This window comes from Macrobrachium nipponense, chromosome 1 (genome assembly GCF_015104395.2).
Source record: "Macrobrachium nipponense isolate FS-2020 chromosome 1, ASM1510439v2, whole genome shotgun sequence".
NCBI classification, from domain to species: Eukaryota; Metazoa; Arthropoda; class Malacostraca; order Decapoda; family Palaemonidae; genus Macrobrachium; species Macrobrachium nipponense.
The window spans coordinates 170,755,567-170,780,968 of NC_087200.1; the positions used below are offsets into that span (position 1 = coordinate 170,755,567).

General features: G+C 37.7%; 1 protein-coding gene across 7 annotated transcripts in view; it reads left to right on the plus strand.

Annotated features, from left to right (window-relative positions):
- LOC135219822 (baculoviral IAP repeat-containing protein 6-like) overlaps positions 1-25,402 on the plus strand; it is a gene marked incomplete at its 3' end in the record, with an annotated part of 560,877 nt that overhangs the window by 346,944 nt on the left and 188,531 nt on the right. For all 7 annotated transcript variants that reach the window (XM_064256914.1, XM_064256918.1, XM_064256921.1 and 4 more), the window contains 4 exon segments: positions 3,676-3,789; positions 4,008-4,153; positions 4,408-4,543; positions 17,697-17,801. In XM_064256914.1, coding sequence (XP_064112984.1) covers positions 3,676-3,789; positions 4,008-4,153; positions 4,408-4,543; positions 17,697-17,801 — 501 coding nt within the window.

The following is a 25,402-nucleotide window of genomic DNA, read 5'->3' on the forward strand; positions in this document are numbered from 1 at the left end:
CCCTGGAGGAAAGATCTACTCAGACAGCCCCACTTCGCAAGATATCACCGAAACCTCTCCGCTCTGGGTCTGACTGCGTTCAGACTATCGAAAAGCTGGCCCGCAGAGCGAGAGGTTTTTCTAAAGCAGCGGCGGCAAAGGCGATCGCCCAATGCTAGGAGAACGTCCTCGAAGAGCTTTTGCAACAGTCGAAGTGGGCTTCCTTCAGGGCATGGTGTAGAAAGGAGGGAATTTCCTCTTCCACTACCTCTGTGAGCCAGATAGCCGATTTCCTCTGATTTTTAAGAAATGTACAGAAGCTGGCTGTCCCGACCATCAAGGGATATAAGAGTATGCTGTCGGCAGTCTTCAGACACAGAGGACTAGGACCTGTCTTGATAACAGGGATCTTCACGATCTCCTGATGACATTTGAAGACATCCAAGATACCTCAGGCGAGGCCTCCTTCTTGGAACTTGGATTTAGTCCTTAGACTGTTAATGTCGAGTCCTTTCGAACCTCTTCATGAAGCGTCTCTTAGGAACTTGACTAAGAAGGCTCTTTTCCTAACTGCTCTGGCGACGGCGAAGAGAGTTAGCGAAATTCAGGCCATTTGTAAGAGAGTGGGCTTCAAAGGGGACAATGCTGTCTGCTCTTTGAGTCCCACTTTCTTAGCAAAGAATGAAAACCTGTCGAACCCTTGGCCAAGGAGCTTTGAAATCAAGGGTATGACAAGCCTTGTGGGCCAAGAACCTGAGAGAGTCCTGTGCCCTGTCAGGGCTCTAAAAGTTTTATGTCCACAAGATGAAAGAAGTACGAGGTCCCTCAGATAATCTCTGGTGTTCGGTTAATAAACGACCCGATATACCATTATCCAAGAACGCTTGGCGTTCTTTCCTGAGGGACGTCATTAAAGAGGCTCATTCGTCTTCCACACAGATCGATTTGAGCCTCTTGCGAGTGAAAGCTCACGAGGTCAGAGCTGTCCGCAACCCCTCGCTTGCCTTACCAAAGGAACATGTCGATCAAGGACATCCTTGACGCCACTTTTGGAGGAGCAATTCAGTATTCGCCTCACACTACTTAGAGATGTGAGAACGATATACGAGGACTGGTTGTTCTCTTGGGCCATACGTTTCTGCAAGACACAGTCTTGGGGGCTGAAGGTAGCTCTCTCCCTATCCCTTAGTTAGGTTTAGGTTAGTTTTTAGTTGTTGTGTTTTTTTTGGTTGTGGTGAGGCTTTGGTGAAGACCTCCCATCTCTTAGCTTAGTGTACAGGGGGTCTTGGATAGTTGGTCAGGTGGTGATCAGTTGCTTCGTTGCCCTCATTTGTATGGCTCTATGCTCTTGTCACATTGAGGTCACGTCCCCGTTGACAGAGCATCCAGAGCGCACCAGCACTACAGGTCTCCACCTGGCTGGCAACTCTGATTAAGCACAAGCAGGCTGAAGTGGACAGTAATCACAGAGTCTACTTTGCTAACAGGTGAGGAAGGAACCAAGGTGTATATCATCTACTTAATTTAAAGTTTCCTACCAAATCCTATTCTGTCGTTTCTTCCACCATGCCGAAGGTGGGATTCAGCTATAATATATCTGCCAAAAGTAAGTTTCATGAACAAAATGTTTATTGTTATAATACAATTAAGTTGTTCATACTTACCTGGCAGATATATAATTAAGTGCCCACCCGCCTCCCCTCAGGAGACAGTGGCACTGATAAAATATGAATAGAAAATGGGAATGGTTCCTGATATCCGCCTCCCAGCGGCGGGAATGGGTACTACCACCTGGCCGCCCACTGCGTGTGCCGCGAGTTTTGAAATTCTGTCGGCCTTCGGAGAGTACAGCTATATATATATCTGCCAGGTAAGTATGAACAAACTTAATTGTATTATAACAATAACATTTTTCATTATTGTTATTTATTAATTACAGTTTAGTATTTAAATAAATATTAATATAATACTGTTAATGAATGCGAGATAATTAAGATCACCTATTATAAAGTAGTGGGAGAATTGATACCATATGTTCACTATCGTTATTACTTTCAAAAACGTTCCATAAAATACAAAAAATATATGTACATAATCAAAATATAATAATTTCTTGCAGTTCATCTTGTGAATTTTAACAATAAGTATGACTATAGAATATATTTTACCATATCGATCTTGAAGAGTCTTAAATTTTGAGGATGGTCAGGGAAAAGCATTTGCACTTAGTGATTACGCATCGCTACAACACAATGTGGTATTTTCATACCATTATATTGATGATGCATCACTACAACACACTGGTATTTTTCATACCACTAAACATTAAATTTAAAATGATCATATTATATTATTATTTTCACGAAGAAATAATTATATGAAAATTATTGAGTAATTTTTGCCATCAGCAGTCAGAAAATCAAGATCATGGCAATATTCCAACCACGGCATATGTATATAAATAGAACAGAATAAGAGGGCAGTCATTGGATAACAGATCTCCATGGCAACCAACCAGCCAATCAGGTGTTGGTTATACTACTCTGTTAATTTCTGAGAAGGAACGTTTACACACGCGAAGCTGACGAGGACGTGTGTGTTTTGCATGCAGTACATAGTTTTAGTTTTTAATAGTGTAAGTATTTTACTGATTACATGAAGAATAGAATTATTCCTTCTCATTACTTTGAATGCAAAATGGTTTGAAGATTCTTCTGCAAAAAGAAAAAAGAAAAAATAATTTCTTTAGAAGATGATACCTATTTACTAGCGCTGCTGACATACCTTCAAAACAAAATTCAGCTCTTTAATCTCTGGAAAAACTTTAAACTTTCTGTCTGCTGGTCACACCCTTTATAGCCCCTACGACTAACAACAACAAAATTTTTTTGTTTTATCTTCCAAAGATGTAGGTATTACTTGTAGGTACTGCACATTTTTTAACAGTATGCCCATACACACATACATACATTTGCGTGTGTGCTAATACCTATTGGTTACAGAGACTCAAGTTAACTGTATAGTTGAGAGAGAGAGAGAGAGAGAGAGAGAGAGAGAGAGAGAGAGAGAGAGAGAGAGAGAGATTTTCATCTGTAATCTCTCGAGGAATGTAAAGATTTGTTTCCCTGCTTTATGTAAATTTAGTCCATGCAACTAACAACAACAAAATTGATATTTGTTCTTTTGTCTTCCAAATATGAATTACCTGTACTGCACATTTTTTAACAAGCATGAACACACACTGTGTATGTACTAATGCTTGCTGGTTAAATATACTCTCTCTCTCTCTCTCTCTCTCTCTCTCTCTCTCTCTCTCTCTCTCTCTCTCTCTCTCTCTCTCTCTCTCTCTCTCTCTCTCATAGTGGTTCATCACTTTTAGTATCGCTAAGGTAGTTTCCAAATTCTCAGTGGATTCGGAACAGTGCAACGTTACCATATTCGTGATTAACCCAGAAAAGGGGGAAAGGGGGTTTTGTCTGGGACTGTACCATGGCATATAGGCCCTGGATTCCGTACAGACTAGGCTAAGATGACAGGAATTGTATATTCAATACCATAGGTGTTGCTAATGAGAGAGTCAGTCTATTCCTGCAATTGGGGACCGGGTCATTTGTATGGTAACTACAGGGTCAATTTTTGTTGCCATAGGGAATGTGAAAGCTTATTTTGGTTAATACATACGTATATTCCTCGCAGGTAAATAACAACATATGGGGAGATAATGAAATATGCGGACCGGGAGACTTGACTGGAAGCATTGAGTTATTGACAGATGTTTTCCAAAAGATTCTGCTGCATCTGTCCATGCAGGTTTGTTTTGCTCTTCTTGCTTTAATTTGAAATAATTAATGTGATTATCTAATAGGTATTTGTCTTGAAGAATATTTCTTCACAGATAGTGTCACTTATATTTTCATGATAAAGGTTTGAAAACTGTTGCTCCTTATGAAACTTGATAATTATAATTTAATTTATTTCATCATGCTGAAGAGACCTTTTAATAAATGTGTTTCCTGTATTCGTTTCAGTTCGACGGTAGCCATTTGGAGTGTGTATTAGGACTTTGGCTTGGCATTAATTTGGAGTTAGCGGGTGGCAAATATACCCCTTCCGTTTCTCCAACCATACCTCTTACTCCCAGGGCCATTGCAGCCCTTTTGGCAGCAGTTGTCAGGTATTGTCAGTGAGTTATTAATCCTGAATGTTATGTGAAATTAAGAATTAAGTGTATATAGTGAAGTGCCATGTATGTGATATCCAGCTATCCTTGGGTAGAGCTAGCATCTGTCTGGTGGAGAATGTTTCTTCTCAGTGGATTCAAGTCTGATGATCCTGTGATTTCCAAGATGTGAAAATAAGGTGTTTATATAGTTAATAGGATTCTATGTAAAACATTTTTTTGTATAACAGTATATTTTTTATTGAAAGGAGTGGCAGCGTTAGTATGAGATGCTGGTGTTTAGTTCTGCAGACTCTTACCTTGTGCTGTAACCACACATCGCTGTCAGAATCAACACCACCTCCATCATCCAGTGTTGCAGAGCAGTATGATGAAGTGGATTTGGTGAGTAACTTTTTGTGTTTAGATAAACATCAATTTTTATTTGAGGTATAAAGGTTTCTTCAGTTATTCTTCATGTTATAGAATGGATTTTATTTTCATAACTTAAAGGGGTTGTTTTCTTAATCATTTCCTTTCAATATGTGGATGTCAAGGTTGTGCTTCAGAAAACATTAAGATAGTAAGTACCTTGACAGGTTTGCAAAAGCAGTTATTGAATTTGTCTTTTGATTTGAAAGAAGATGGCTTTGTAGCGTTGGTGATTTTCTCCTTAGATTTACCGCAGAAACAATTCTCTAGTAGAAAAGACTTAAGTTTGTAGCACTTGGTGGTAGTAAGCATCACTAGGAATTTTCTCAAACTTGTAAATATGATTGTACAACATAAGTGTTGTACTTTGTTATAAGTGGGTAAAAATTATGAAAAGTGAACAAATATTTTGTATGAAACGAATAAAAAGCCCATGTAATTGTAAGCCTCCTCAGAAAATGGGAAAACTCTGAAGAAAGAAAAGAAAAGAAGAAAATTAATACATTTATCTTCTACAAAACATCAATACAGGTTATACATACTAAGGTTTTTGTTTAAATTACAGTCAAGTATTGTCACTGCCTTGTAAAGATTATGAGCATCACTATCAACTATTATTTGGAATAATTCTTACCTACTGTTAAAGTCAGCTTATATGTTTATCTTTGTACTGTTAGGTGTGACTGGCATTCAAAATGAAGAAAATAACTTGGCGGACCCACTAGGACTGTCTCTCTGTCTCTCTCTCTACAGTAATCACCTGTTTCCCACCAGTTGTCTTTAGAATTTTTATGTTCTTGCCAGAATTCTTCATTCTGCATCCTACAGCTATTGGTGATTTTAACACTTTTCTATTTGTATAGTTTGAGCACTGAGCATAACTGAGACCCAAGGTGTCTGGGAGCGCTCGAAAGTACGAAAAAATAATTATTTCGAAAATTCAACAAAAATAGAAATTTTATGCCAACAACGTTCATTTTGCTGTCCTTTTTCTAAATGTTTATATTTTGTGGTAGAATAGTCAGAATAAGAGTCCCAGCCCTCTAAATACGAAAAAATGGGAGTTATTTAACGAAAAAAAAATCTTTACTTATTTTTATATTTTTGTTTGTAACCCAAAAACTATGAAAGTCAGGCGAATTAATTATTTTTTATGAGAAAGCCAACACAATTCTCTAAATATCGACATATAAAACAATGGAAAACGAATAAGTCTAGCTGGTGAAAAAATTGATAGAAAAGAGGGTAAGATACAGAGCGCTCTGCCCGGCGTATGGTGAGAATTATCCATAATTTTTTTTTTTTAAGAGCCCTATCTCGGTTATTTTTCATAGAAATTACTTTGTAAATTTACGAAAATGTAGAGGAAAGGTTGAGGAATAAAGTGAGCGTCAAGAAAAATGACTTTGGTAATGGCAACAGTTTCATTTTGATGTTATAAGTTGATCGAAATGAAAAAAAATGTTACCGTTGTCAACATAATCGTTCGTAGCTCAAAAGCTACAACAGTTAGGTGAATGAATTATTTTTTATGAGAAAGCCAACACAATTCTCTAAATATTGACATATAAAACAATGAAAAACAAATAAGTCCAGTTGGTGAAAAAATTGATAGAAAAGAGGGTAAGAAACAGAGCGCTCTGCTCAGCGTATGGTGAGAATTATTGCTAGAAAATTTTTGTTTTTTGAAGAGCCTTATCTCAGGTATTTTTCATAGAAATTACTTTGTAAATATACGAAAATGTAGAGGAAAAGTTGAAGAATAAAGGGAGATTCAAGAAAAATTACTTTGGTAACGACAACAGTTTCATTTTGACGATATAACTTGATCAAAATGAAAAAAAAAGTTACAGTTGTCAACATTATCGTTCGTCCTCCCACTCCAGACGAAGCAGTTCCATGGCTTACTTGGTTGGGGTAAGGTTAATCCTACGAGCCTTCCAAGAAAAGTCATAATCCATTAGTAGCCTCGTTATCTTGTCATCTGGAGATTCAGAGCCCTGCCTAAATTCTAAATGTCTCTTATGGGGTGCACTAACGCGTTTTACGCTACTTTTACTGTAAAAACTTTGCGAATGCATATCGGAAAATTGTTCTCTCGCGACGTCACTATGTAAACAAACACACTTGTCTACAGGAACTACTTGGCTGGCATATTGATACCCGAGTTACACGGTCCAAGGTATGGTCTAGCCTATGGAAATCGCTACTTGTCCGAAAATTTAAAAAATTTATCCCTACCACACATACGAAAAATTTCGGTAAATTTTACGTTGAGCTACATCAGTCAGGTAGAAAGGGGGGTAGGGTAATTATGCATACTATTACGTCAATTGGATATGAAAGTGTTAAGAGAGAGAGGTTGCCTTTCTCCAGTTTCCAAGAAACCAAGCCATTTTTGTCTTGTTCTCCTAGGAGGTCCTACGTTCACCTTCCAGTCAGTGGTCGTACGTTCAATGCTAACCTTCTAGTCAGCGGTCGCGACTTGTCCTGGTGAAGGTGTTGTGCTTCTGTTTCTCATTCTCCAAGATGGTATCTTTTACGATGTTCATTGTCGCACATCCGCGTATATGACTATTCACAGCCAGTGATGGATGCACATACATGACTAGACTCCCTGTAGAACATTAACACGCCTATGTGTGTAATGCCTTTTGGTCACATAAATAAAGTCCGTCAAACGTTGCCTTGGTGGAGTCCGATGCTCGTTCCATAGCTTCTACGTACATGATCTAAACGGACCTTTGACCTACCACACAGCATGTCTGTGCAATGCCTTTTGGTCACAGTGTTCCCTTGGTGGTGTCCGACTGTCATGGTAATCGCATTATAGCGAAGAATAAGTTGAAGGAAATGAAAATGCATTTTCTTCAAGTAGGTCTGCAGCAAAGAGGCATTCGCGCACGTGTTGGAGGCACCTGTTCTCATGATGGTTCGAGAATCCCCAGGTGTGTTACAGAACTCAACACGCACTGGCATGTTGTCAGAAAACGCAGCGTATTGTGATGTAACGATTCGCCTAGATCCTTCTAAAACGTTCCTGTCAGCTTGGGAGTTTGTGATGTATGCTGTTATGCTCTGCCCCCTTCAGCTCTGCCTCAGATCACCGTATATATATCTATATATATATATATATATATATATATATATATATATAATATATATATATATATATATATATATATATATATATATATCTATATCTATATATATATATATATATATATATATATATATATATATGTATATATATATATATATATACATATATATATATAATATATATATATATATATATATATATATATATATATATATATATATATATATATATATATATATATATATATATATATATATATATATATATATATATATATATATATATATATATATATATATATATATATATATATATATATATATATATATATATATATATATATATATATATATATATATATATATATATATAATATATATATATATATATATATATATATATATATATATATATAGATATATATATATATATATTATATATATATATATATATATATATATATATATATTATATATATATATAATATATATTATATATATATATATATATATATAATATATAGGATATATATATATATATATATATATATATATATATATATATATATATATATATATATGTATTCCCTGAGGAAGTAGAGAGATCAGAGATCAGATCATCAGTGAGAGATCATCGGAGAGGGGTAAGAGAAGAAGGAAGAGACCAAGGATAAGAGAGGAAGAAGGCGCAGGAGAGTGTTTGATCGGAATTGGGTCAAGTCGTCCACACTCAGAGAGCGCGCGGCTGAGATTTTCTGATGTTGAGCAAGCCTTCAGAGAAGAAACGTCCTACAAGTTGGTTTTGAGGAGTAACCTGCCCTTCAAGTATCAAGAGTAGACATTGCTTTCTGCAGTACGGAGTCAAGAAGACGTCTAAAGTTCAACAGCTCTCCTTTGTGAAGCCGTCGCTTCGAGCATTGATTTTTGACAGCTGCAAAACTGGCCAGCATGTATTTCATTACGGCACTGTTTCCCCAGTTCATGTACTGTAAGATTTTATTTTATTTATGTAAATAGGAGAAACCATTCTTCATTTATCTTTGTTAGTAAGCTTGTAAATAAACTTTTGTTCTGTTTGCGTTTCTTCTATATTTGTATCCCGAGTTTCAACTGTTGGTGTCGAATCCTTTTGTTTATTATAATTACGAACCTGTAGTGGACCTCAGGTGTCCTTAATACCGATGGATGTTCCGTGACATCAATATTCAAGATGGATCTTTCAATTGTTACGACCTTCATAAGTTATTGGATGCGTTCATTCAGGCTCATATGCCTTCATTGTGGGTTGACAGTCTTTGTGTTAACCTGAAGACTTTAACCCTTCCCAGGTAGGTAGAATTCTTGTTTCATCGTTTGTTTACAATTTGGGTTGTTCCTATAAGATTATTGACCTAATACTTTGACTTTGACACAAGTATTTACTGTTAGTCAATAGGTTGTTTGCAGTGCAGTTCTGTGGAACCATTCTGCACCTAAGCCTGGTTACGAAATAGGTTTCAATTCTGATTGTACAAGACATTTTCCTGGTTTGAGTAGAATTATTTTCCAACTCCATAATCTATGGTTCAGACCAACTCAACTGGTTAGGTACTTGCGTCTAGACCAAGAAGACTTCAAGTTTAAGGAAGGATATGGAACTACTTCCCTTTACTAACTTAGCCTAGCCTACCGTAGCTAGTTGAACCTACCTTTCCATCTTAGCATAGCTTATTAGTTAAGTTCTTAGCCTAGCATAGCCTGGTGTAGCCTAGCTAGTTTGAACCTACCTTTACCATCTTAGCCTAGCCTAAGTGTTTGAGTTCTTAGCCTAGCCTAGGGTAGCAAGTTCAAACTTCTCCTTTCCAACTTAGCCTAAGTGGTTTGATTCTAGGCCGGGCTAGCCTAGCTAGTTTGAACCTATCTTTACCGTCCTGGCCTTGCATAAGTGTTGGAGGTCTTAGCCAAGCCTAGCTGGTTCGAGCTTATCTTTATCAGACCTGCTCTTCAATTTCCTGAGTTTGGGATTTGGGTAGGTTAGGTTGGGTGCAATTCCTAACTTGGACTGCCTTTGTATATCCAAGTAGCCAGACAGCACAGTCTCTCAATATCCTAGTTGTTCTTCTCAGCAGGAGTTAAGACCTGTCTGTAGCGCTGTGCTGTGTTGTACAGGAACGTCATCATGGTGGTTCCTTAGTCAAAGGGGAGGTTTGGGGGCCATGTCTTACGATCATAGGACGTCTTTGATGAGTAGCATACTGAACTCATGTCATGATAGGGGATTACTTCATAGAACGTCTCCTCTGTTGGAAATGCACATTCCTTGGGCAGCGTGAGGACATCTCCGTCTACTGTGCAATTCCTTTGATAGTGTGCAAGTTGACAGTAGGATATTTAGAACATATCTGCGTAGAGTATATTATCACAGGGCGTCCCCTTGGGTTACCCTATTGTCTCCTCTGTCTACTTGGAGAAGGCCTATGTTAGACCTCTTCGATACAGGATTCAAAAGGAAGCTAAGAGGTGTACAGTGGACCCCCTGTATTTGTGGGGGATGCGTTCCAAACCCCCCCCTGCAAATATTTAGAATCCCTATAAAAATACTAAGAACTGCCTATTTTGTTACTTCAGACTCAAGAAAACCTACTAAAAATGCTTATATAGACAGCACCCCGTTACTGTTGGTCTCAGTTACTGGCATTTCTGTTTTATGGCACTTGTTCAATATATTCATAACTGGGTTTTACCATCAGTAGGGCTTCTAGTGCTGTTGCCTGGTTATCAGTGGCTTAGGCTTAGTGCTGTGACAGCCTCAGAAAATACAAACATAATCAATATGCATTTTTTCCTTGACTCTCTTAAAAATTTATTCTTCACTTAGCTTTATCTAGTAATACTATATGTAGTCTTATATTAATACATATTGTATTATAAAATGCAAGCAAAACAGTCATGTTTTGTTTTGGAAAAATCAGCTGAGGGCAGGGGTAAGATTATTTCACTGTATTTAATTCAATTCAGAGTGGTTTTATTGCTTATATTTAGTGCTAATTAATCTCTGTAAACTCGATTCATATGCAACAGGGTTATTTTTTCAATGTATGAAGTGTTTGTAAGTGGAAATATGACTTAAATAAGTCTTGTTGTGAACTAAGTTTTTTTTTCCTCAATAGATTGTGCCATTGTCTGGTTATTGGTACTTATCCTAAGCACCGAGAGACCCTGATAAAATACATAACGAATTGCATCTTTTCCTTGGCTCCTTTAAAGAGTTATGCTTTACTTCACTGCGCCCAATGATACTGTATGTAGTGTCATATTACTATAGTATTATAAAATATAAACAAAGCGATCAATGTTTTGGTTTGGAAAAATCAGCTGATGGCAGAGGCAGGTCTATTTCATCCTATTTAACTTTATTCAGAGCAATTATCTTGCCTCTATTTAGTTCAAATAGATCTCTAGAAACTTTAAATGGGACAAAGTTATTTATTGTTATATGAAGTGCTTTTAAGTTGAAATATGACTTAAATACGTCTTTTTATGAAGTCGATTGTAATCATAAAATATAAAATAAATCAGACTGCCAACAAATACGTATTTTTTAGAATTCTTCTTCTGTTTTAGTACAGTGGGGCATCGCTTATTCACGGATCAGTATTCACGGATCCAGTTAATCACAGGTTTTTTCTTGGACCGTTTCTCATGTTACATCACTGGTATGAATCGCTGCATCACGGGTTTGTTGTGTTGCGTATGCGATGTTTTTCGGTAGGCTAACCCTCGGCCGTGGTCCAATAACTACCAACATTCATTTAAAGACTCATATAATGATATTAACTGACAATAAAGGTAATAAAACCATTCTCACCTAATATATTATTGTCCTATCTTCGAAATAAATAGCCTATTCAAGGTTTATGTACGACGTTCATTGGTAGGCTAAGCGTAGTTGCAGTGCGATAACCACCAACGTACACAACATTCACATTATGATATTAACTGACAAATAAAGGTAATAAAACCATCTTACCATATATATTATAGTCATATCTTCATAATAAATAGCCTATTCGAAGAATAATTCCACATCATTGCACTCAACTTATCGTCGGAGTGGCCAGCCCCACAAAAATGTAAGCATATACCTTTACGTACGAAAATGGTTTATGTATACGGTTGCGTTCAAAGCGACATTTTTTGTTTTGATAAACTTTTAGAAATTTTAATAGTAGTGGTAGTGTAATTACAGTAGTAATAACATTAAGGCTAAAATTAATTCGAACTTCATTATTATTTTGGCAGTATTCGTATATAACTTCTCTGAACAATGAAGTCATACAAACGCTTTTGTCATAGATTATCGTAAGTATTGCTGTTGTTATTGGCGACGAAGGCGTAAACGAAATACATAAAAGCATTTTTTACCTTATATATTATCGTCATATCTTCATAATAAAAAGGCTATTCGTGGAGTAATTCCATATCAGTGAAATCAATTTTATCTATGCGAGGCCAGCCAGCTGACAAAATGTACGTACGGATATGAAAATCAAATTATGGTAGCGTTCACAGCAAGATTATCTTTCGAAATTTTTATAGTACTATTCATGCTACGTAGTAATAATGTTTGGAATATACGTAACATTAATTTTCAATACAAAATATCATCGTTATTTTGGTAGTGATAAATAGTTTAGAATTATCATACATACACTGCATTGTTATGGGTTTGTGCCAGTGATAATACAACCAAAATAACGTTCTCCTTTAAGTCAACGCGTTTAGGAAAACATGACATAGAACGACTTTGCGACTTCGTTCACTTTGATATTTTTAACGATACAATAACTATCATTTGTACTACTAAAACCATCTTCACATAAAGTAATTTTTCGTAAGATATGTGTTGTACAAAAGCTAGCTTATACATAAAAGGCTTTTTTATAATTTAAGTCATCTTAGATATACATATGTACCCAAACTCATTGTGGGGAAATTTACTACTGTTTCCTCGGATATTGAAATACTTTAGCATCATTCAAACACTTTAATAATATAATGCATAAATACTAGGCTATACATATTTACATCGTATACAAATACTACATACAGATATACACATACTTTTATATACAAAGTTAACAGTTATATACACATACTTTTATATACAAAATTAATCATATGAGTAGTGATCAGACGACAGCTGTGGCACTGGACTACGTACGTACTACTTGGAAGATAAAACAAACAAAAATTTTGTGTTGTTAGTCGCCGGGTATAGATTAAACATTTTTCCAGAGATTAAAGAGCTGAATTTTGTTTTGAAGGTATGTTCAACCGCAGTTAGTAAATAGGTATCATCTTCTAAGGAATTTTTTTTTCTTTCTTTTGCGGAAGAATCTTCAAGCCATTTTGCATTCAAAGTAATGAGAAGGAATCATTCTATTCTTCATGAAATCAGTAAAATACTTACACTAATAATAAAAACTAAAACTACGTACTGTATGCAAAACACATACATCATCGTTAGCTTCTTGTGTGTAAACGTTCATTCTAAGAAATTACAGAGTAGTATAACTAACACCTGATTGGTTGGTTGGTAGCCATGGAGAATCTGTTATCCAATGACTGCCCTCTGCTTCTGTTTCTATTTATAGACATACGCCATGGATGGCACTAGGTTTGAACGTTACCATGTTCGTGATTTTCTGACTGCTGACGGCAAAAATTACTCAATAATTTTCTTTATATAATTATTCCTTCGTGAAAACAATAATATAGTATCGCGGTTGACATACCTTCAAAAACAAAATTCAGCTTTTTAATCTCTGGAAAAATGTTATTCTATCCGGCGACTAACAACAACAAAATTTTTGTTCGTTTTATCTTCCAAGTAGTAACGTACGTAGTCCAGTGCACAGCTGTGTCGTTGATCACTACTCATATAAAATTGATTAACTTTGTATATAAAAGTATGTGTATATAACAGTTAACTTTGTATATAAAAGTATGTATATAAACTGTATGTAGTATTTGTATACGATGTAAATATGTATAGCCTAGTATTTATGCATTATATTATTAAAGTGTTTGAATGATGCTAAAGTATTTCAATATCCGAGGAAACAGTAGTAAATTTCCCCACAATGAGTTTGGGTGCATATTTATATCTAAGATGACTTAAATTATAAAAGCCTTTTATGTATAAGCTAGCTTTTGAACAACACATATCTTACGAAAAAATTACTTATGTGAAGATGGTTTTAGTAGTACAAATGATAGTTATTGTATCGTTAAAAATATCAAAGTGAACGAAGTCGCAAAGTCGATTCTATGTCATGTTTTTAACTTTAACGTATAGTGGTATGAAAAACACCAGTGTGTCGGAGCGATGCGTCATCAATATGTGGTATGAAAACAAATACCCATGGTGTTGTAGCGATACGTAATCACAAAGTACAAATCCTTTTCCCGGACCATCCTCAGAATTTTACGACTCTTCAACTTCAAGATCGATATGGTAAAATATATATATAGTCATACTTATTGTTAAAATTCACAAGTTGAACTGCAAAACATTATTATATTTTGATTGTTATTACATATATTTTTTGTGTTTACAGAATGTTGTTTTGAAAATAATACCTATTAGTGAAACATATGGTATTAATTGTCCCACTATTTTATTATAGGTGATCTTAATTATCTCACATTCATTAACAGTATTATATTAATATTTATTTAAATAAACTGTAATTAATAAATAACAATAATGAAAAACATAAAGGGAAAAAATGTTTTTGCTGCAGTAGTGGTGTTTTGTTTGATTATGCATCTGACCTCACATTTCCGAAATCTGAAAAATTCCAAAAACCGAAACATCGGAATGTGTGTGTACTGCACATTTTTTTAAACACACACACAATGTCTACACATATACTGCAAATAACAGTACGTACGTATTTATTCCTGAGAGAGAGAGAGAGAGAGAGAGAGAGAGAGAGAGAGAGAGAGAGAGAGAGAAGAGAGATGATTAAGGACTCCAAAGGCGTGTTATTTTTACAAATTATTTTATTATACTTGGGATTTTTTTTTTAATCTTGAGATTTTCTATTCAATTCTCGAGATTAATAAGAAAATTACCGTAAATTGACTAGCATCAGCACACATCTGAATGACTCGGCCATTAGCAGGCTCAACCACCAACCTTATGAACTTGCATGATACATGAGATACATGACAAAACACAAAACACTGTTTATTGGTGAAAATTAGGGGGTTGCACGATATGGGAGATTGCACGTTATTCGAGTATATACGGTATGTGATTTTTTTTAGCCTTTTATGGAACAAAATTACTAGCAAGAAATTGCCATTCCCAGTTGGCAACACTGGCCTACAAACGTTTGTTTGTTGTTGTTATGAAATGTGGTGTGCGGCGCGTTCTTTAAATTGTACCCATATAAACGAGTTAATTATGTGGCATCCAAAAGCCCTGATTCTTTTACTCTTATGGGAAAGACGCCTAAAGGTCAGATGAAGGTTTTTACGTGGAATATACTAGTATTAACGTGTTGTGACGAAGGGAAGAGATGTTTCGCTGCATACTGTTTGGTAGCATTATCGTTATTATATTACTGATTGCACTGCAAAATCGTCGCCATCTTTATCAACATAGATTGTTGGTGAGTACCCATATACATATGATTTACAATTTTGATTCTCTTACCACTCATCCTCTCTTTCCTTGTAAAAAAAAAAGAGGCCCACCATGCGTATGTAGGCTTCTAGCTGTAATCCCTAGGCTAGTAGGCTACATATGTACAGTAGTACATATACTACATTTATTTTTTAAAGGCTAATTTTGTACAATAACTTTAAAACTGTCTTGAAGTTTAGTTTTAGGTGATAGTTGAAACATTTGGTGTTTGAACTAAAGTAGGCAGTTATAAACATTGGAATAGTGGTCTTGGGTGGGTTAACTATTAAAGTAGGCAGTTTTAAGCAATTTTTGAGGGGGGTATCAGGATAACACGGGTATTTACTTATCACGGGGGGGTTCTGGGCCCTATCCCCCGTGGATAACGAGGCCCCACTGTATTAAGTATATGTTTCATTATAGGTGTCAGTAACTTGGTATCTCCATTAGGTAGAGATAGAATAATGAATAGAAATGAATGGTTATTATACTGTTTGGTAGTTTCATTAGTTGAAGAGAGATACTAATGAAAATTTATGGCTTACTGTGTGCTAGTTAAAGTGATTGCTTGGCGATCGTTGGTACTCGTAAGAGCTGAATGTAAACAAACGATTGGAAGGATTTTTTGTTTGTTTGTTTGTGCATTATAGTTAATGATTAATTAATGATTATTTGAAATGAGTACATACTGATTATTTATACATTTTATTGGCATATTCTAAGCTTTTAGCTTCTCAGGTTTAAATGTCAGAGTCATAGACTAGGCTACAGTAGCAACTGCTAACATAGGCTAGGCTTATTGCTAAGGGACATATGCTAAAGTACTAATATATGCAGTAAAAATGGGGTTGAACATTACATGCAGTTGAATATTACTCAAGTATGTACAGTATTTTGCCTTTTTGGAGTCATATTTCTTCTGTCGGATCGGCATCGTAACCCTAGAACATGTGTTGTAGGCCTGGAAATATAATTTACTGGGGCGTTTTTGTAGGGCAAAATGCGGTTCAAGATATGAAAAACTCATGATACGAAGGCCACCTCAGAACAGATTAATTTCGTATCTCGAGGTACCACTGTATACTGTACTGTATTGAATATATAATTTCCCACACAATAAACTTTTCACTGCATAAATTCCCATTTACCATTAAAGTGAACAATAAATAGTTTATCAGAGTCAGTCATGAACTACATTATGTGTATTATAACAGTGTTGTTTTGTGTCTGTCAGTTTTACATTATCATTTTTGCATTCATTTTGTAGATGCCTTGTGTATACTTATAAATACACTGATATTTATGCTTGTGTACTATAGTATGTAGTAGCATTTATATTGAGGAGTATGTTTTATTGTCTCTGAATGTGTGAGATATTTATTGATAACTAAGAGTTGCAATATTAAAAATTTTAAATAAATTCTTTAAGAAAATTATTTAAATGTTTGAATGGAATTGTAGTCAACAATTTTCCCTGACACAACTTTGAGAGTTAACTTCCATTTTAAGTAGGATGAAAGTTAATTCCTTGTACAAAGCCACAAGTGAAATAATTAAACTTCATATAAAAGTGCATCATATTCATTATTACAAATAGTAAAACTTAAGCTATAGTTAATTTACAATAGAAAGATGAAATATATCACAGCAAAAATACCCAAAGAATTACTCAGCCAGGGTGCTATGCAGCAATATTATGCTAGACATAAAAGCTCACTTTATGAATGAACTGCAGTCGCTATGAGGCAGACAGATGCTTGTCTGGATCTGCTATGGCTACATCACGTACAGGATTATTCTGATTAATTTTTTCTAGGCTTGGACATCAAATAAGTAACAGAATATGATGAATTCAGGTCCATTCAGATTATTTTGGCCTTGATTGGTATTTCTGTGTTTTGAGAATTGTGTGACTTATTATGTGGTTATTCTTACTTTTGATATCACCGATAGGTATTAATTGTTTGAAGCTTGCCTTGGAAAGGTTCTGTGTAGCATTCTCTCTTTCAGATATACTGTTTTTTATATATATCTAACAATATGTTTGTTCCATCATATTTGTCGTCTTTGTTCTGCCTCTCATTTTGGAAGAATTTTATGGGATGTTAGCCCCATTGGTTGCCAAAAATTGGATGAAGTTGATATTTGATATTCAGGCCGAGGTGTTTCATTTTTACAGTATTGTAATAATTTTTTCCCCAAACAAGTAAGTCACCCTGTGTCATCTTCATATCATATGTAATTAATTAGTTGTAATTCTCATGATAACTTTGTTATGAAAGTTAGTAATAAAATTTTGGTATGAGAAATTTTTAATGGTTTTATAATTTTTCTCTTTTTTTTCAGTGTGGAATGGCGATATATGTTGTGACTGATGCCAATTTTGTACCTGCTTTACAAAAACTTTTGACTGGGTCTTGTGCCTCTGTATCAGACATGAGAAGCGATGTGGTAAGTTATTGATGTCTTGATAAACCGTAGCCTATTATGAAAGACTGAAAAGAATGCCCATATCAAAAGAAAATAGAATCTTATACCTATGGAAGGCATTGTAGGTAAGCATCAATACTTCAGAAAGTTTGGACAGATGGTTAGAATGTGATACATTGCTATTCTTTAAAAAGGACAATACCATACTCTTATTAGATGACCTGCCATTCCTCAGTTTCATGAATGCATCAGAAAATGAGGACCTCAGAAAAAAATGAAGACTCAAAGGGTCAGGAACAATGTTCTGTTTTTATGTTTGTTTTTAATCCTTAATCTTAAAAAAACTCCGCAAATTGGAGATCCCTGGTGACACCTGAGAAACTCAAAATACTTGGAATTCTAAAATAGTGTTCATACACAGAACAAACCTTTGGTCTTAAATTTATGATAAATCTGGTGCCAGCTGGAAACCGGTTAAAACCAACTAAACAAAATTGTAAATGCTAGGAATCTGTGGCATCTGGTATCTGATATGTAGTTGAGGTGGAAGCGAGTCAGAGACCACACCTGAACCTATAGTACTCGGGTTTTTTTCCATTGTCCATCTGCCTGTGGTGTTTGTGTATGGTAACACTGCGTCCGGGTCTTTAGATAGTCACATTCAGCTTACATTCAACAATAATAACCATATCCTAGTTTGAATATTAACGGTGTAATTCGCATACAGTAAATTATTAAAACACTTCAGTTGCAATGTACACCCAGATATCCTTTTATTTACCTAAAACTTACACATAGCGTGACTATTTAAAGCCTGGGACGCAGTGTTACCATACAAAAACACCACAGGCGGATGGACAGATGGAAAAAAACAGTATAGTGACACATTAGATAGAGCTTCTGTATCTAAGTAGAATTTTTATAGAATTGGCAATTTTTATGTCAGAAGTAAAAAATAAAGCAATAACAGTGGCAAAGATATACTTGATGTGAGTGCCCAATTTTCAGTTGACAGCAAATGTCAAATATTAAACAAAGATCCTAAAAGACATCGCTAGTCTTTATCATTTTGAGTTGGTTTTGGTTACAATTTATGAAGATTTTATGGAGGCCCTTAGCGTCATGCGCCATTGAAGCTGACGATGGTGATGATGTTAGTGAAGGAGAACCATTTAGGACAGCACAGTGATAGTTTTGAATTTGAACTCTGGTGTGTTTGAACTGTATAATAAGAATGTTACTATAAGTTATCATGTTTGGAAGTGTTTGGGTGACCCCTTTACAATTAAGAAACAGTATTATTGGAAGATATACATACCCCTCAGTTATTCACAATCCCCTACAAGCACTAAATCTTACTTGTTTATAAGTGGAACAAACATTTGATCTTTACAGTAGGATAAATCTTCTGGTGCCAGCTGGAAACCGGTTAAAAACTATAAAGAATTGTGAATGCAAGGAATCTCTGGCATCTGGTATTCGATAATATTAGTTGAGGTGGAAGCGAGTCAGAGACCACGCTTGAGCCTAGTAATCCATTAGTCTTTCTTTAACTGCTTTGGAAAGTGGACGTTCACTTTGCTGTCCTTCTTCCCAAGCTGGTTTTTATACCCAAGCCTGTATTTTCTTTCTCTGTTGTATCATGGATTCTCTTATTAAGCCTAAGAAGTCCTGTGAGCATCAACTTGTTTGTCCCGGTCTTCTATGGTTCCTGTGTACACACTTCCTGGCTTCCTCTAAGACAGATGCAGTAGATGTGCTTCCAGGCCTATTCCTACTGCTTTGTCATCAGCTGATTTTATGTATAATGCTGCCCCTTCTCTCCTAGGGAGAATATTGCCCCTTCAGGGAGAGAGGGGCTAGCTCCATCTTGTTCCTTTGTTAGCAAGTTTGTAATTTGAAATATAATTTGGAATAATTGAAACATTTGTGTAAAGACATTTCAATATGTTTTATTTCTTCAATGATATTTTTACTTACTCCTACTGCTTAGTAGGCTCTAGTGTGGAGTTTTTCTGCCATTATTTTATTGTTCTTACTTCTCAAACACCTAGGTGTGTGTCTAATTATGTTCTTATATTGGTCAGACTCAATATTTTGTTTCAACAACAGTTTCTGGTAACGTGGTAATGTTTTAGTGTTTCAAATTTTGTGTGGATTGGGACGTTCGAGACTTTACAGAATTGTGTTGCAGACAAGGTTTGTGTGCAAGGATTCCACTTCCTCAAGACGAATTTTGATGGCGGAAGATCTCGGACTGCGTTGGTCCTAATTAGTTGCTCAGGACCACTCAGAATTTACCGTTTCTTTTCTTTCCCATCATAATAGGAGGTGGGTGAGTAGTACGACTCACTCCTTTCTCTTACTTAAAAATGTCTCTTTTCCTTCTTTCAAGATGGGAGGTATCTTCTCTTCCTGATGGAGAAGGTATATTGTTTTTCTTTTCAGGCTTTACAGTTCATTTCTCTGGATTTCCCCGCCTTCTTCTTGTGCAACAGATGTCAGTCCTGCTTCTCATTGAAGTCGGATGGCTGTGTGTTCTGCTCAGATCTTGGGAGCCCTTCATTCTCTTCCCTCTCCCAGAGTTGCCACTTCACTAATTATTGGTATGCTTGTTAGTGCTGAGGTTGGAGTTTGGAACTCTCCCAGAGTTGCCACTTCACTAAATATTGGTATGCTTGTTGGTGCTGAGGTGGGAGTTTGGAACTCTCCCAGAGTTGCCACTTCACTAATTATTGGTATGCTTGTTGGTGCTGAGGTGGAAGTTTGGAACCCAGTCAATCCTGATGACAGTGTGTTCCTTTCAAGCCTCGGATACCCATCTGCATGGTGAATTGCGAAGTTTATGTTGTCTTTCAGGGGCACCTATTTTAAACATATGACTTTTCTGATGTGGCTTTGTCTGCTTCTGTGGCCTCTTGTCTCCCTCTGATGTTTTGTTATCCAAAAATGATGCTTGCCTTGGTTCTCCTATTTATCATATGAAATGAACTTGCCATTAAAAGGGCAGTTCATGATGGTCCACAAAGAAGTATTGCATTACCATTTAGAGATTTTTCCCTTATATAAAGAAAAAAGCCTGAGAGAAATGGCAAAATAGTATATGGGAAAATTTAGTAGAAAGTAATCAAAAGGTGTTGGAGATTACTAGATCAGCAATTCCTTTTAATTACAGTAAAATGCCAAGGAGATGGGAAACAACCCTTTGCTGCTTAAGAATTGGTCATACACACCTGACACATGGTTATTTAATGGCTGGATATCCCCAGCCATTCAGTGGTAACTGCTTGGTTCCTCTTAGTGTGCGACACTTGCTGGTCGAGTGTCCCAGTCTTCAGGACATAAGAGAGCTTTTTCTTTTAGAGTGCCATAATGAGAAGGGTGAATACCTTCTCTCCAGGGTACTTGGAAGGATTATTATAAGTCAGATGAGTGGTATTTTTAGTTTTGTGGAGGAAGAAGGCTTCCCACAAAAGTTATAACTTTTTATAGTAAAGTGTAAAGGATGTCTGTAACTTATAACATACATGAGATGAAAATATTTATTAATTAATTTTCTATTTTATTTTTATTTTAATTACATAACAGTCTATTTCCGGTGTCGATGACCTAGGTTGTTATGACGGCATGGCACAGTTTCACATCAGTCAATCAATCTCGCCATTACAATTTTGTTTGAATACATGATTAATGCCAGTCATACACAGTTTTTTCTGCTTTTGTAAGAGTAATGTGCTTTGTGACATCATGGATGGGATTGTGATGTCTTGGCTAGTTCTTATGACAACATGGTTTGGATTGATCAATTCTGCATTTCAAGAAAAGTGCGACCTGTCTTCCAGTACCTCAGGCATTGGGTTTTTTTTTGAAATTCTTCGATTTTCTTCATGTGTATGTGTACTGGTGAGGCTTTCCTGTTACTGTAAAAGTCAAAGAAAAGATCCTTTCGTCTTAGTCATCTTCAACCTCTTCTGTCAGCGCTGTCCCTCGTCTACAGGCTGGGGTTTGTTTCTTGTCATAAGTTTCTCTTCAAGAATCTGCAACTCTGAGCTCCAGGTGCACAATTTCCTTGGATTCGGGGAGTTCAAGAGGTAACTGGTGTCTCCGACAGTAGTTCCAGAATGTTCCTGAATTAGTATCTAATCCCTTGTTTTTTCAAACACTTGGGTAGAGGGAGCAACCAACCTTTCTCCTGTTTGTGGCTTTGTAGTTTGTCTGAGTTCTTTGATTTCTTTGAAATCTAAGACTTGAAGGATGCTTGCTACATATACGGTTTTCTTTGGAGCTCCAATCTGACAATTCTATCCAGATTGAAGTAGCCATGAGATTCTGCAACGTCCCGTTCAGAGTAGATGCAGTTACAATGGACCCCCCCGTATTTTCTGGGGATGAGTTAACACACACACACACACACATATCTGCAAATATTGGCTAGTCCTGGCAAGCTCTCGCTTGCAGTTGCTACAGGACAGGGATTGCCTGCTCAACTTTTGTCGCAATCTAAGGATCGTGATAAATTTCAAGAAGTCGGATCTTGAGCCCAAGCAGAGGATAAAGTACCTGAGCATGCTGATCGATATGGTAGCAGCACTAGTCTTCCCCGCAGACTCGTAGATCAGCAGGTTCGGGGAGGCAGCTCTTTGGTTTCTGTCACGACAGGAACAGCCAGTTCAGCATTGGCAGGTTGTGATTGGTCACCTGTCGTTGTTGGAGAAGCTAGTCCCTCACAGGCGTCTTCACCTGCAGTCTCTACAATGGAGCTAAAGGAGTGTTGGTCGCAGGCGCGGGATCTGCAATCTTTCCTGGTTCCCCTTATGGAGGAAGTAAGGGAGGATTTACCCTGGTGGCTGGACGACAGGAACCTCTTAATAGGAGTGCTGTTGCGCACTCCCCCTCCGGGAGATGCTTCTGTTCTCAGATGCATTGACCGAGGGTTGGGGCGCACACCTGGAAGAATTGCTGGTTTCAGGTGTGTGGAATCGACACGACAGGCACCTTCACATCAACATTCTGGAACTCAAGGCAGCGTTTCTCACGCTCTAAGAGTTCTGGGAACAGTTGACGGGACACTCAGTGTTGATGAGCAACAACACCACGGTAGTGGCATACGTCAACAAACAGGGGGCCCTAGTGTCCCTCCCGTTACACCAGTTGATGATGCAGGTGCATGAGTGGGCGGTGGCTCACTCAGTAGAGCTGTCAGCCAGGTACATTCTAGGAAAGAGGAATGTAGTGGCAGACAAGCTCAGCCACCAGAATCAGATGATTGGGACAGAATGGTCTCTACACCCAGATGTGGTGGAGAGGCTGTTTGACCTGTGAGGGTGTCCAGTTGTGGAGCTCTTCGCCACCTGGCACAACAGAAAACTTCCGGTTTTCTTCTCCATTGTGCCGAACCCATGGGCAGCTGCAGAGGACACGTTCCAACACCCAAGGGACAACCTTGAGGTGTACGCCTTTCACCCATTCTGTCTTGATTCGCAAGGTGAGCACAAGGGTGCTGGTCACCAGCACTCTTCGGATGATTCTGGCGGCACCCAATTGGCCTCAGCTGTTTGGTATCCGGACCTGCTGGCTAATCTCTCGGAGGCACCACAAGAGACCCCCCTTGGCACAACTTGCTGTGTCAACCACATGTGGAACAGTACGACCAGACAGTACATTCCCTGTCTTCACGGCTGGCGGTTATCCACCATCTCTTGCGAGTGAGAGGCTTTTCTCGCCGAGCAGCAACAGAGATGGCTGGATACCTCAGGCAGTCCTCTGCAGCAGTATACCAGGGAAAGCGGTCCTTCTTCTGTGGGTGGTGTCGTAGACGGGGTCTCTCTCCTCAGAGCCACTCTTCATAAGGTAGCGGATTTCCTGGTTTTCTTCGCCGAGAGAAGCTCCTCTCTGTATCTGCAATTAAAGGATACAGAGCTGTCTTGGCTCTAGTCCTTAAGCTGCGAGGAGTGGATATTTCCTCTTCCAGGGAAATATCTCTCCTGATGAGGAGCTTCGAGAGATCTTGCCCACCCAGGAAACTCAGGCCCCCTGAGTGGGATGTGACTCTTGTCTTAAGGAGTTTGACTCGTAGACCCTATGAGTTTCTCCGAGAGTCGTCAGACATGGATCTGACCTCAAGACCGTGTTTCTGCTGGCCCTGGCATTGGCGAAGAGAGTAGGGGAACTTCATGGTCTTTCCTTCGATGTCAAACACTCAAGGGGATGGGGATTGGATACGTTCTATTTTGTCACAGATTTCGTAGCGAAGACTCAAAACCCTTCGGTCCCTGGCGTCAGAGTCGAGTCTTTCACGATCCCCTCCCTAGAGGACTTCATAGGTGATGATGCGGAAGAGATGCTACTTTGTCCTGTTAGAGTGCTACGGTGCTATCTGAAGAGAACTTGACACCTTTGGCCTGAGTGTTGACGCCTCTTCGTTAGCACTGGGGTGACCACGAGAGAAGTGTCCAAGAACACTATTTCTTTCTGGCTTCATGAGGTAATCAGGAAAGTGTACGACTCCAAAAGGAGTTTCAACACTGGTACCTTTTGTCCGAGAGCCCATTAAGTTAGAGGTATTGGTCCTACCCTTGCATTACGCAAAAACTTGTCGGTTGCACAGGTGCTGAAGGCAGGAGTGTGGTCCAATGAGACCACCTTCACCTCCGCCTACCTTCGCGATATTGCCCTTAGGTCCTTGGACACTTTTTCCTTGGGACCTGTGGTGGCTGTTCAACAAGTTGTGTAGCTTACCCAGCTCCTTTAACAGGTCAAGGTTGCATCTTATCCTTGTGGTAATCGCATGAATGGAGAATGAATGAGAGTGTGACTGGCTTCTCTTCCTTTCTCCTTTCTTCTCTCTTCCTGCAGGCAGAGTAGAGGTCGTCACATGCTGGAGAGGGTGACGGTGCAGATAAGCTATGTGACTGAGCTCCATTTTATCTATCTAGTTAGGGATAGAAGTATATATCCGTCCCTTCCCTAACAAGGGGGGAATTGGACAGCAGTAAGAGAGAAACCCAATGCTACATATTTGGCCTCTTATTTACAACTTTAAGTTCTTGCTTGCTATTCATAGGAGGTATGCATGCCTCCCTCTTATGAATTGGTCCAGAGGTCTGGCCATTGGTCTTGCAGTGATCTCTCTCAGATCAGATAAGCAGAGGCTAGCCCCCCCCCCCCCCCCCCCCCCCCCCCTCCTCTTACGACCAGGGAGGGAACCTGGGTTGGGCAAACACCAGTCTGTTCACAAGATTCAGATTCCTCCCACCAATCAGTGAGTCTTCCTTATGTAAAGGACCGATGGTTGGTTTGTATAACGTGTAGGAACAAATCACAATTTTTGAAAGTAAATTGTATTTTTCCTAACTATACAAACCTGAGGTCCTTTACATATAGGCCACCAAATGCCACTCCTCAATCTGTTCCCGACTATCGGCCACGCAGTTACTGCCTAACTACACTATTATAGAATCTTACGACCGAGATCCAGCTGGCGCTGAAAGTAATTCCTTATGTGAAGGACCTCAGGTTTGTATAGTTAGGAAAAATACAATTTACTTTCAAGAATTGTGATTTTGAAGCTAAGTTCTTTTGCTACATTGATGTACAGTCACTACCCAATTAACGAACAAGTT